The sequence below is a fragment of the Pelodiscus sinensis genome, chromosome 4 (assembly GCF_049634645.1).
Source record: "Pelodiscus sinensis isolate JC-2024 chromosome 4, ASM4963464v1, whole genome shotgun sequence".
Taxonomy (NCBI): Eukaryota; Metazoa; Chordata; order Testudines; family Trionychidae; genus Pelodiscus; species Pelodiscus sinensis.
Window position 1 is genome coordinate 127,571,401 of NC_134714.1, and position 14,051 is coordinate 127,585,451.

Genomic DNA, 14,051 nt, shown 5'->3' on the forward strand with positions numbered 1-14,051 from the left:
GCTACGCTGAAGGGAGCTAGGGTTGTCCTCTCTCCGTGGGGCAGTCTGCATACTAACCCCCCCCCCTCCAGTCCTGAGCAGTGACTTAAATGAAGCATGTACATTTTCAGTTTATTTTCCAAAAATTGAGTTAAGGACCCGAGCAATGCTGGGTAAATATTTCAGTATCTTTATCAATGGGACAGTCTCAATTTTTGCTATTGAGATTTTTTTTTGGGCTCCTCAATCACTTGGAGCTGAACTGTCAGTTTCTTTGTCTCAAGTGAGCTGCTTTTTCGGCTTCTAGCTCTTCTATTTACCTGCAGTGAACTTTTTCATCAGGATCCAGCTGCTCCATACATCTGTTAGTCTCTCTTCAGCTTCCTTCTCCATCCAAGCTATTTCTTGCTTCTCCTGTAATCAAAGTGCTTTCTTAAAGTTTGAGACAGTGCTTCTCTGTCAGCACTTAGTCTGACCACTTTTGTGTAGCTGCATTTAAGGCAGGTGAATGCATAACCCTTGTTCTACTTATTGTTCCTTCCTTGCTCACGGACAATCGGATGCACCCATACAAAACGGGAAATGATTGCCTAGGAAGGAGTACTGAGAAAAGAGATCTAGGGATCATAATCAAGCTAAATGAGTCAGCAGCGTGACACTTTTACAAAGAAAGGAAGCACCATTCTGGAGTGTAGTCACGGGAGTGTTGTAAGCAAGACATGAGAATTCTTTCACTCTACTCTGTGTTGATTAGGCCTCATTTAGAATATTGTGTCCAGTTTGGGGTGCCATGTTACAGGAAAAATGTGGACAAATTGGAGAAAGTCCAGAGAACAACAATAAAAATGAAAGCTCAAGAAAATGTGACCTATGAGAGAAGATTGAAAGAATTGGGTTTGCTTAGTCTGGGGATAAGAGTGAGCGGGGACATAACAGCTTTCAGGTATCTCAAAGACTGTCACAAGGAGGAGGAAGAAAAATTATTATTCTCAACCTCTGAAGGGACAAGAAGCAATGGACTTAAATTGCAGCAAGGGAGACTTACGTTGGATATTAGGAATTTTTTCCTAATTGCCAGGGTTAAACACTGGAATAAATTGTCTAGGGGGGTTGTGGGAATCTCCATCATTGGAGACTGTCTAACCCTGTGGTCCCCAACATGGTGCCCGCGGGCACCATAGCACCCGCAGTGGCACTTGTGTGCGCCACTACGTACATTCACCCCTGTTTAGAGCAGGGTCGGCAGCCCGGGGCTCGCGAGGGAGCCCGACGTGGCGCTTTGGAAGCTCGAGCCCCACCCCCACCGCAGCAGGCAGCCTGTGCAGGTGCTTCAGCAGCTGGAGCAAACCCCGTGCTGGTCGGGTCCGGCCGCGAGGCAGCAATAGCCTCCCTCCGTTTCCCCGCAAAACAGCCGTGGCGGGGCCCTTTGTGGTACAGGAGCTGCGAGCCGGCAGGGGAGGGTCCCTCATGGCTGCTTCTGTCCCCCGCACAAGCCCATTGGCTGGACCTGGACAGTGGCAGCTGCAGGAACCTGCCAATCCCCAAGCACATGGCCAGGCAGCTCCTGTGGGAGAAACGGAAGAGCTGTGCACCTTGCTGGGAAGTGTCCGGCCCCCCAGCTACTCCCACTCTGACACCTTACCCACAGAACTCTCCTCCCAGACCCTGCACCCCAATCCCCTGCCCTGAAGCGCAATCCAAGCCCCTGGCCTGACCCCCTCCCCACCAGTAAAATACCTGGTATTTTCAGTTTCTCATCTGGAAAGCCACTTGGGACATTCTTATCCTGCCATGTGGAAGGGCGTGTGAGATTTAAAGGTGCCATGATTTTTTTTTGGGGGGTGGGGGAGAGAGGGTGCTTTTTTTGCTCAACATTTGGACATCCCCCCCTTTTATTAATGCAAAATTTTGTTTAAAAGAATTACAGTATAATTAAAATAAAAATCATCCAACTTCTATCAAATTTACCCAATTCACATTTAATATGAAAATAGCCTTCAATTTCACATTTGACGCCTTTTTTCTAATTTTTCTCCAAAGGGGAGCCCGCGAAATTGTACTACCCTGGCCCTGCAAAACTTTCATCTGCCCCTGACTGATACGGCTGTTTTATCGTGCTTTGCGATTTATTATTTTTATAACATTTTGCCCAAAATAAGTGGCTCAGATAAGACAATGTACATATTATTTCAACGCGGAGTGGGAAGAATCCTATTGTTTTATTGACAAAGGAAAATGTGTTTGCTTATTGTGCGGTGGTACTGTTGCAGCGCCAAAAAACATAATGTTGAGCGCCATTTCCAAAATAATCATGGCTCTTTTGACATTAGCCATCCACTTAAATCTGAATTGAGAGGTTTGATTTGAGTTGATTGATTTTCTTCTATCTGCCCAGCAATCTGTTTTCACTAGACAATTAGTAAAGTCCAAAAGTGCTACTATTGCTTCCTTTAAAATTGCTCATCTGCTCGCAAAGAAGAAAAAACCCTTTCAAGATGGTGAATTGTCGAAGGAAGCATTTTTGACTGGTGCTGATTGCCTGTTTCAAGGATTTTCTAACAAGCATGAGATTTTGTCGGCAATACAAGACTTGCAGTTATCAGACAACACAGTTACGAGGAGAATACGTGCAATTTCAAGCAACATGCAAACTCAGCTAAAGGATGACTTGGAAATATGTGACTGGTTTTCACTGCAGTTCAATGAGTAGACAGATATATCGGATACAGTGCAGTTGGCAGTTATGGTGAGGATGGTATTTAGTGACTTCACCGTAAAAAGAGTTACTAAAAGTATTGCCTATGAAAGGGCAAACAAAGGGTGATGACATCTATAATTTATTCAAATTATACGCAACATCAATTAGCATGCTACTACACAAGCTGTCTGCGATCACTACTGATGGGGCACCAGCAATAATGGGCAGCACAAATGGATTCATTGCACTCTGCAAGAAGGATGAATCCTTTCCGAAATTTGTCTTATCATTGCATTATCCACCAAGAAGCTTTGTGTGTCAAAGTTCTTTCTTTTCAACATGTCATGAATGTTATTAAAATAATTAACTCGATTCGAGCGGAACCTTTGCAACACTGACTTTTTAAGGCCCTGTTGGAAGATATTGATGATAAACAATCTGATCTTATCTTGCATGCAGAAGTACGATGGCTGAGCAAAGGTAAAGTTCTTGCACGTTTTTTAAGCCTACTTGTAGAGATCAAAGAATTTCTGAAGTCCACAAATCAGAACTTCGAGCAACTAGAAGACTCCAGCTGGTTAATGGACTTGGCTTTTCTTGCTGACATAACTGGCAAATTGAACATTTTAAATCTTGAGCTCCAGGAAAAAGACAAACATGTGGCTCAAATGATAGGTTCTGTAGAATCATTCAAAGCAAAACTGATCTTGTGGATGTCACATATGAAGGCAAAGTCTCTCGTACATTTCCCAAGCATGAAGAAAATGGTATGTGACAGTGATTTTAACCCATCACCATTTGTTATCCATATTCAAACACTTCTGGAACAATTTGAAAAGAGATTTCAACAGTTCACCATCATTGAACCTGTAGTTGCCTTTCTTGTGAATCCTTTTACTTCCCAAATAGAGGTAACAGAAATGGCTACATCAATTGCGAGTCTCATTCAAGTAAGAACAGAAGAAGTGGAACTGGAGATTTTGGACCTTCAAAATGATATTGTTCTAAAATCCTGTGCAACAGATGAAAACTTCTGGAATCTGACCGAAAAAAGTTTCCTGCCTTAAATGTAGCATCCAAAATAAGATTTTATTTTATTTCCACTTATCTATGCAAAGTTCTGTTTTCAACAATGAACTTCATAAAATCGAAGTACAGATCTAGGCTTACAGATGCTCATCTTGATTGCTTACGAACGGGAATATCATCCTACTTTCCCAACTACGAAAAATTGGCTGAAGAAATGCAGTGCCAAAAATAACACTGACTTTATTAGGAATAACCACATAAATGTTTTTTTACTGTTTTCCGTTAAGTGCTGATGAGTGCGTATGATTAAGTTGTTTAACTTTTTTCATATTTGTTTGTTTATTGAAATCCAGATACAAGTGACAATACAGAGAATATTTTTTAATTAACCATAACTGGCTGGCTATGTTAAAGTAAGAATAATAAATATATTTGGACCAGCAGTTCAACAATGTTTTACCTTTTAAATATAAATAAGATCAAAACTGTTCGATATTTATTTTGTAAAAATTAATTTCACTTTACCATGTGAATGTGCTCTTTTTTATCTACCTGTAAGAGAGAGTAATGGCTGAATAATTTAATACCTTTTACATGTAAAATTACCTTTATCTTATGGAGTCATATATTATGTAATATTAAATATTATTTTTTCTGTATTTAATGTACAAATACAAAATAAGCCTTGAAAAATTGTTGGCGTCTGCCACACTCTTCGGAAAACATGAATGTGCTATTGGACACAAAGGTTGGGGACCACTGATCTAACCTGCTCTTAAAAACCATCCATCAGGGATTGTCTAGAGTGATGGTGCTTCGTTCTGAGAGTGTGGGGAACTGGACTTGACATCTCAAGGTTCCTTCTAGTTCTATGATTCTGAACTTTCAGTTCCTGATGTGACATTATCTTTTTAAAGGACAGTTCTCTTTGTGAGCATCTGTAAGGCCTTTTCTACCAAGATTCTCATATGTTCGTGGCTGTCTGTGTGACTAATCTTTAACCCTTAAAACCCTCAATATCAAAAATTAAACATTGAATAAGTTGGGATTCTGCATGAAAAAATTAATTCTGTGCACAAGATTTTAAAGTTCTTCAAATTGTATTTGGGAAAATAAAACAATGTAATCGAGCCAGTTTCAATCAGTTTGGTAATTTGTTTCAAAATACCCATCAGCAAGTGTATCTCTCATAGGGTTGCCAGATGGTTTCAGCAAAAATACCGGACACACTTGACATTACATCACAATCTACATTACATCTTCTTTAGAAAATACCGGCCATTTATATTTTCTCAATTTGTTTCCTGAACAGAAAGCTCAAATACTGGACTGTCCGGTTCAAAACTGGTCATCTGGCAACCTTACTCTCTAACTATGGAAAGACACACTCAAATTCCCCCAAGAGTAGAAAGTTAAAGAAATCCCTGGCAAATCATGTTTCTCTGCCCCTTCCATCACAGAGCCCAGCTAGGGCCAGACACTCTCAGAACCGACTCTCTTCCCCCCCCCCCTCCCCCCAGCTCCAGAGAGAAAAATATTCTGAAGGTGAGTCCTAGCCTTGCAGAATTTCCTGCACGCTGCTGCCATAGCTGTCCATCAGGGAATGTTATGAACTACAGTTGCTATGAACCTCCAGTCCCTCCCTCCCTCTCCCCCTTGCCTTGTCTTCTATCTGTGAACTGATCTCTACCAGGTCCAGCTCTACAGCCCTTTGCTGTGGGAGGGGGAGGGAAGATATTCTGCTTACATAACACTATTTTCTGCCAAGTTCTGCATTACACAGTGTTGCAGAATTCCTCCAGTGGCACCAGTCTAATACAATGAGAGGTTATTGAAACCCCATTTTGCCATTTGCGAGGTTCCTGCTGATGTCAAATGGTTAGACACTCATCTCTAGGTCAATATGTATCTAGATTTAATAATGCAAGAAAAGAATAGGGTTCAACCTCTAGTGGTTCCTCTAAACAGAACAGAATCAGCGCAAACCTGTCACCCAGAAATCTGGGTATAACAAAAGCAAAGCTTTATTAAGAAAGGAAAACACGGCTTTGATTTGGGAAAAGGCTGCTTCAGTGACTGGAAAGCAGACAAGTAAAACACGCTTCTTGAAGTATTTTGGACACTGCCCCTTGCCTCAGTTCCCCATGTCAGGGCTGAGTTTGTTCAGACCTTGCTTACATCAGATCAAGCTAATTTACTTTATATTGGAGAAATAGAACAGGCAAAAAAAATCATGGTCAGAGGTTTTTATTACATTATAGGGAAAATGAATGGTACAGTCCTGCTCCTATTAAATCCAAAGGAAATGTTGCCTCTGATTTCAGTGGCACTCGGATTGGGCCCTGAGTGAGGATGATGACTCTAGATACACAGAACACCAGGGAATGGAATGAGGGGAACTTTCTTGTCTCTAATTTCTTTTAATTTTATGATCCTTCTAGATCAGTGGTTCTCAGCCAATCTTTGTGGGCCACATATGCAGCTGCACAACATATATAGTTCTTCTATGGGCCTGTGGCTGTCACATGGGTTGCAGCTGTGTGCTGACTGGGCTACAAGCAGCCCTCTGCGGTGAACCATTGTTCTAGCCAGACCTGCAGCCCACAATAGGGTCTTCCAGGTTGGTTGCCAAAGGGCAGTGGTCTCCAACCTTTTTACACCCAAGATCACTTTTTAAGTCTCAGAACAGGCGAAGATCTACTGCCCCGCCCCTTCCTTGAAGCCCCGCCTACATTACATGAGGAAATCTAATGTAAATGTACTGTGCAGGTGAGCAGTTCAGAGAGGGCTCAAAAGCTACTCTTAGAGCCCCTGAGATCTACTGGTTGGTGACCACGGCCATAGGGATTTAAGTGGCCCTAACCCTTTCCTGTTTGGTATCTGCCTCCTCTTCAAACACGCTATGAAGTGCCTTTTTGACAGATCGCTTGAATTGTCGATTTCTGTAGCTCCCAACAAGGAAGGACAGATTGATGCTGCTGTTCATAGAGGCCAGCATGAAAGTAGTAATGAGGAGATTAAAATGATAAACAAAATTCTGGAGGAAGGTGACAATACTTAGGGGAACAGCAAAGATGAGGAAGAAGAGGACATTCAGCAAGATAACCATGTAAAGCTTCCCTGGGTGGTATCGCTGGGAGCTACATCGGACCTTGATAAACAGGGTCAGACTGGAGGTAACCATGATGGGGGTGAATATCAGGAAACTTGTAACCGAGAGTGGAATGAGCATCGTGATGTAATGTCTAACGGACATAGAAGCACAAACAAAAAATCCCAGTCCATTGAGCAGGCAGGAGAGAGCCCAGAGCAAGGTGCAGAGAATGGCAGACAAGTGCTTTGGGTGGCGACATCGGTGCCAGATGGGGCAAAGGACAGACACGCACCTTTCGGCACTGATGGCTGCCAGGAGGTACAGGCTGGTGCTGTACATGATCAAAAGCTGAAAGTTCAAGTGCTTCATTAAATAGAATAAGTGAAATAAACGCATGACATAAATTGTTAAGAAAATTGCCAAACAGAAGAGGAAACCAAAGTCCGCAGCAGCCAGGTTGAGGACATAGACAGTGAAGGGGTTCCTCTTTATGCGGAAGCTGAGAAACCAGAGCACAATCCCATTTCCCACCAGCCCCAACAGACAGATGACGAGAGCGACACTGATGATTGCTGTAGTCACACTGTCTGTTTCAAAATTGGTTCCATTTTCCAGGCTGGACTCTGTGAGGGGCAGGGATGTTGTCCTCAGCTCAGTCATCATGAAACCTCTGCTGTGGGATGCTGGTCTCTCCTACACTCCTGTTGGCAGAGTAGACAGTGAATCAGTGTCGCAGACTCCTGTGTTTCACAGATCGTTGTAGCCTATCAAAGCTAAGTCTTTCACTCATTGCAATGCCCAGTTTCTTGCCATTTTAACCAGAAAGGACACTCTCTCAATGGCTTAACCACCTGCATTCTGCTACAAAGACCTTTTGCATCTGCACTTGAAAGAGAATCCTCTGAACTGTCATTCATGTTAAAATTTGACACTCTCCAAAAAGGAATGAACAAACACTCGAACTATCTTACCCATTACCAAGATAGCTTCCCCAATTATCACCTCTAATACCATTAACTCACAAACATCCCACTCTCCCCACCTCTAATATCATCAATTCACAGACACTTACCTTCCTTCCTTCTTCCCCCCCCCCCCCCCGCATCCTCCTTCTGTTCTGAAATGTGATTTGTCCTTTTCATATGTGTTCATTTTTTTAATTGTATCCTTTGGTATATATGGTTGTGACAATTTTCTTCCACTATTTGATCTGAGGAAGTGGGTCTGGCCCATGAAAGCTCATCATCTAATAAACCATCTTGTTAGTCTTTAAAGTGCTACATTGTCCTGCATTTTGCTTCAGCTACCCCAGACTAACACGGCTACATTTCTATCACAGGTTCCAATGAATTTGAGATATCCAGAGGCATAATGGCCGGGGGGAGGGGTGGGTGGGTGTTAAGTATGGAGAGAGAGACACAGGGAGAAAGGCTGATAGGTGGGAATCACCTTGGCTGCAGAGGCGAAGAGACAGTTAAACATGGAGGGGTGGGGTGGGGGAAGAGAGAAATTGGAAGTACTGACACTCATGTAGGGAAAGGGGAGGATAGTCAGGGGTGTAGAATGGATATTGGCAGTCACAAAAAGAACAGTGAGGTAGTGTTAATTATGACAAATCATAAAATCCATCAATTAAACCCTTGCCTTGCTTCCCTCTTCTGAGCTGATTGTGTATTGGAGTGTCTTGAACTGTGCATTCAAGTTGGAGTAGAGTAGATCTAATTTAGAATCTCAGGATCAGTCGGTCACTAATTGAGATTCTCCCCATACAATCTTTTCCCACAAATTATCTGAGGAATAATCTGTTATCAGGATACTAAAATGTTCCCTGTAAACTCCTGTGCCACATCTGGCACCCGGTTCAGGAAGCAGCCCTGCCTGACTGGATACATGGGAGAGTGGATCTGTTCTGCCTTCCTCACGTTTCAACCCATTCCTTGATCAGCCCCTGTATTTTGCTCTTTTGCACTGGACCCCAATGCTCTGCAGTCCCAGTAGGTTTGGCTCAAAAGCCACCTGTCCTGAATGCTCAGAGAAATGGTCAGATTCTTCTGGAGATCGAGCATTTCTGTGCATTGCCTGTTCAGGACAAGAGACAAGGAATAAAACTCACAGGAAAGTGAAACACAATACAGGACTATGTAGCACTTTAAAGACTAACAAGATGGTTTATTAGATGATGAGCTTTCGTGGGCCAGACCCACTTCCTCAGGTCAAATAGTGGAAGAAAATAGTCACAACCATATATATACCAAAGGATACAATTATAAAAAAATGAACACACATGAAAAGAACAAATCAAATTTCAGAACAGAAGGGTGATACCGGGGGGGGGGGGGGGGAGGTAAATGTCTGTGAGCTAATGATATTAGAGGTGATATTTGGGGAAGCTATCTTTGTAATGGGTAAGATAACTAGAGTCTTTAAGACCCCGGCGTAAAGTGTCGAATTTTAGCATGAATAACAGTTCAGAGGATTCTCTTTCAAGTGCAGTTTTAAAAGGCTTTTGAAGCAGGATGCAGGTAATTAAGTCGTTGAGACAATGTCCTTTCTGGTTGAAATGGCAAGAAACTGTTTTTTCTTTGTGATCCTGTCTAATATCTGTTTTGTGGGCATTGAGTGTGAGTTGGTGTTTGTTTATATTAACACTAGGGTCAGCAGATGGAAAGATACCTTAGACAAGTGAACAGTGGGAAGGTACAGTGTCTTTTTATTTGGGGGTGTATGAGCCAAGCATCATTTGTAGGAGAGAACTCCTTGCTTCTGTAGCTCAGAAGCACTGACACCACTGACAAAGTGAAGTCTGCTCTACAGCCTCAGCTGAGAGGGTGTTGACTTTCAGTCCATGCTACAGAGGCACATGGCTTTAGCCCCAGCGGTCCCAGGTTCAATTCCTCCTGCTGACTATCAGGGTTCATCGGCTCAACATTTAGTTGATAGTCACTTTGCATTTTTTCAGTTGGGCTACGTCTAGACTGGCATGATTTTCCGCAAATGCTTTTAACGGAAAAGTTTTTCCGTTAAAAGCACTTGTGGAAAAGAGCATTTAGATTGGCACGGACGCTTTTCCGCAAAAGCACTTTTTGCGGAAAAGCGTCCGTGCCAATCTAGATGCGGTTTTTGGCAAGAAAGCCCCGATCGCCATTTTCGCCATCAGGGCTTTTTTGCGCAAAACAGTTTTTAGCTGTCTACACTGGCCCTCTTACGCAAAAACATTTCTGGAAAAGGGCTTTTGCCTGAACGGGAACGTCAAAGCATTTGCGCAAGAAGCACTGATTTCGGACAGAAGAACGTCAGTGCTTTTGCTCAAAATCAAGCAGCCAGTGTAGACAGCTGGCAAGTTTATGCGCAAAAGCAGCCGCTTTTCCGGAAAAACTTGCCAGTCTAGACGCAGCCTTGGAGTAGAGCTGAAAGTTTCATACATCACCGTGTATAAGCAAGAACCCAGAGCTGTGTGGAACAGCTGCCTGTATTTCATGCACAGTAGCTGGCTGTGGAATGATTTACATGAGGACAGGCTAGCAGCATAGAGTTTTCTCAGCTGACATCGCTGGGAGCTTGTAAAGGGCTCATCCTCTCATGAGTGTCCCCTTCTGGCCGAGGACATGTCCATGAGCTTCCATTCCTGTGATACCCTCCCCTCCCAGGCCCTATCCCAGATGCACTTTCTTCTCAGTTGCCTTTTACCAGGGCTACTTCCCCAAGGATCTGCTCCATCCTTACCCTCTTTCAGGGCTTTATCTCTGTCCTCACTGCAGTCTGCGGAAGGATCTGCAATTTGCCCTAGTTCAACATGACCTGGATTTCAGTTGGATCTAAAATCTACTGTATACACTGACCTGTTCAAGGGACTGTTGCCTTCCCAGTCCGTCATGGCTTATGACTGTCCCTGGACATTTTTCATTCCAATTAAGAGCACGAAAATAACACACTGGTCCAATTAGCAGGGAGGAGAATGCCCAGAGCAAAGCACACACAAGGGCAGACAAAGTCTTTGGGTGATGGAATTGGCACCAGAATGGTAAGAAGATGGAGAGAGATCTCTCAATGCTGATGGCTGCTAGGAGATTCTGGTTGGTGATTTATGTGAACAGAGTAGCAGCAGAAAAGGCCTCTAGTCTAAATCCAAACAGAGGAAATGGCTCCTCATATCCATTGTAAGGAAAACACACAGGAAGAGAAGGAAACCAGAGTGGGCCATGCCCGGGTGCAGGATGTAGAACGTGAAGGGTTCCTCTTAATGCAGAAGCTTAGGAAGCAGTGAATGGTCCTATTCCTCACCACCCCCAGTAGGCAGATGAGTAGAGTGACATTAAGGGAGATGTCTTGGACCATTTGTTCCCATTATTTTTATTAGAATAATTAAAGCTGGTCTCTATGCGAGGCAGGAACTTTGTGCTAGGCTCAGTCATCCCGAAACCTCTGCTTTCTGCAGTAGGTCATATCTCCTTCTCAAGCCCACTGCATGTGCACACCTGTTAGTAAAGGGGTTTCAGAGATTGGGTTATCCCCAGCCCTGTGTTTCACTTACCATCCACGCCCCTTTGCTGCCTCGTGGCATGGAACAGTTAGATCCCAGGGGGGCTACGTCGACATTGGCATGATTTTCCGAAAATGCTTTTAACGGAAAAGTTTTCCGTTAAAAGCATTTTCGGAAAAGCGCGTCTAGATTGCCAGGATGCTTTTCCGCAAAAGCACTTTTTGCGGAAAAGTGTCCGTGGTCAATCTAGACACGGTTTTCCGCAAAAAAGCCCCGATCGCCATTTTCGTGATCAGGGCTTTTTTGCGGAAAACAGTACTGTGCTGTCTACACTGGCCCTTTTGTGCAAAAAAGACTTTTGCCCGGACGGGAGGAGCATAGTATTTCCGGAAAAGCACTGACAATCTTACATGAGATCGTCAGTGTTCTTGCGGAAATTCAAGCGGCCAGTGTAGACAGCTGGCAAGCTTTTCTCCAAAAGCAGATGATTTTGCGGAAAAACTTGCCAGTCTAGACACCGCATGTGTGTGATTGATAAGTATATAGAGAGATTACAGTCCTGGGGGATGCTAGGGACAGAAAGAGATGGGGAGAAAGCTTGATGGGTAAGGACCAGATGAAAGAGAGACAGACAGGAAAAAAAGACATTGGGAGGAGCTTTCAGCCATTTATGGATAAGAAGTGGCAGGAGATGACAGGGGGAAAAACACGCCCCTTCACCCAGCAGAGAATTCATCTAGCAAACACTTCCCTTTAGTTTCTTGTCACCAGGGAATGATCCAGTCTTCTTGGGCTCTTTTCTGAATTATAATCTGCTATACTGACACAATTTCCCTGTGTTGTGTTCAACAACCAGTCCTTAAGTCCCATCAAAGAATTGACTTCTCTATGCTGGGTAGTGTGGGATACAGAGATCATAACATCAGGGCAGCTGATTGGTCAGCATTATGAAAATCACATAATGTCTTTGTTACTACTTTTCTGCAAAGAGTGACGGAAATAACGTCCTTCCTTCTGTCTTCTGAGAGGCAGTTGATGCATTTAGATTATAAACCACTTAATCACTTAACATGAAATTTAGAACTTCCCTTTTTGTTCATTTTTTCCCTTTTTTTGCTAAATAAAATATTGCTGTTTCATTTTGTTACAGTTACTTAGGTCTTCTACTGTATACATACTCCAAGCTATATTTTTTCTTGAGAATCTATTTTTTTAACTTAATGTGACAATAAATATTTGTAATTTTTTTTAACTACAAAACTACTAGAAAGAGAGATTGAAAGGCATTTTGAGAAGGTGGACAGGAGAGGAAATAGTGGACAGAGATTAACCATGGAAAGGTGACTTTACTGTATTTGCCCTAATCCATAAACCCCCCAAAATGCAAACTGTCCTAAAAGAAGGACTATATGTAGTGAGCGATATGGTGAAATAACTTAACTCATTGCCCGATTCAGAGTTAAGTATAATCGTTATAATACCCAATCCCAGAAGGACACAAATCAAAGAGCAGTGGTCCAATGTAATGAAATGGATTTAGGTAACCCAAGAGTTATAGGAGAAAGAAACTAGAGTGGAAGCCACATGCCAATGGCTACAATATGAAAGTGCCAGCCCCATGAGCCCGGTGTGATATGGGGTTGGATAGAGAGGGGAGCTGGCCTTAGAATGCTAGTTGGTGAGATTAATGTGAGGAAATCCCACCCCTGACTCTCCCTTTGTCTTTGGCTGGCATGTCACTCCCAAGAGAACGAACCAGAGTGAGTTTCCTGAAGAGCTGTGCCCAAAACTGCGTTCTCCTCAGACCTGAAGAGGTTCAGTGTCTATATTGCTCTTCTGGGAGGGGGTAGTGATCTCAGCTCTGTGCCTTGGCCGGGGAAACCAGGAGATCTAAGTCATCAGGACAGGGTGGTGAGAACATTAAAGAGGCGAGTGTCAGTGGCTTTGTCAGCACTTGGGAAGCACCCTGAAGAGGTCTTCTGTGACCACCCCCCATCACAGACACGACCAGTACATGCAGGCTGTGCCTAACGATTTTTGCAGACAAGCCACACTCAGCGTGTGCTGTGAACTGCAGCTGCTGGGAACCCTCCAGTTTCATCCTCCTGGCTTTGACTTCTGTTTTTGAACTGAGCTGTGCCAGGTCTAGTAGCCTCTGGTGGTGGCCAACATCTCTGCAGCCTGTGTGTGTGTGTGTGTGTGTGTGTGTGTGTATACTGCACCTACAACATTAATATCTGCAGAGTTCTTCATTATATAGTGTTGCAGAATTCTTCCAGGGGCACCAGTCTAATGCAATGAGAGGTTATTGAATTCCCATTTTGCCATACGTGAGGATCTTATTGATGGCAAAGGATCAGACACTTGCCTCCAGGTTATGATGGGTGTGTCTAGACTACATGGCTCTGTCGCCAGAGCCTTGTAGATTAGTTTACTAAACATACATACCCAAATGAAGCGGTGAGTTAAATAATCGCCGCTTCATTTAAATTAAAATGGCTGCCGCGCTGAGCCAATCAGCTGTTTGTCGGCTCAGCACACTAGTCTGGACACTCCGCAGTCGACATCAAAGGCATTTGTCGACTGCCCTGATAAACCTCAGCCCATGAGGCATAACGGGGCGAGCGTCCAGACTAGCGCACTGAGCCAACAAACAGCTGATTGGCTCAGCGTGGCAGCCATTTTAATTTTAATGAAGCGGCGATTATTTAAATCGCCACTTCATTTGGGTATGTCTAGTAAACAAATCTACATGGCTCTGTCGCCAGAGC

At 43.5% G+C, this 14,051-nt stretch overlaps 1 protein-coding gene across 3 annotated transcripts in view; it reads right to left on the minus strand.

Moving 5' to 3' along the window:
* Nucleotides 1–5,389: 5,389 nt before the first annotated feature.
* Nucleotides 5,390–14,051, minus strand: part of LOC102453307 (mas-related G-protein coupled receptor member H-like) — a 31,743-nt gene continuing 23,081 nt past the window's right edge. For all 3 annotated transcript variants that reach the window (XM_075928571.1, XM_075928572.1, XM_075928573.1), the window contains one exon: nucleotides 5,390–7,501. In XM_075928571.1, coding sequence (XP_075784686.1) covers nucleotides 6,555–7,463 — 909 coding nt within the window. In that variant the 5' untranslated portion in view covers nucleotides 7,464–7,501 and the 3' untranslated portion in view covers nucleotides 5,390–6,554. The remainder of the gene's footprint in view (nucleotides 7,502–14,051) is intronic.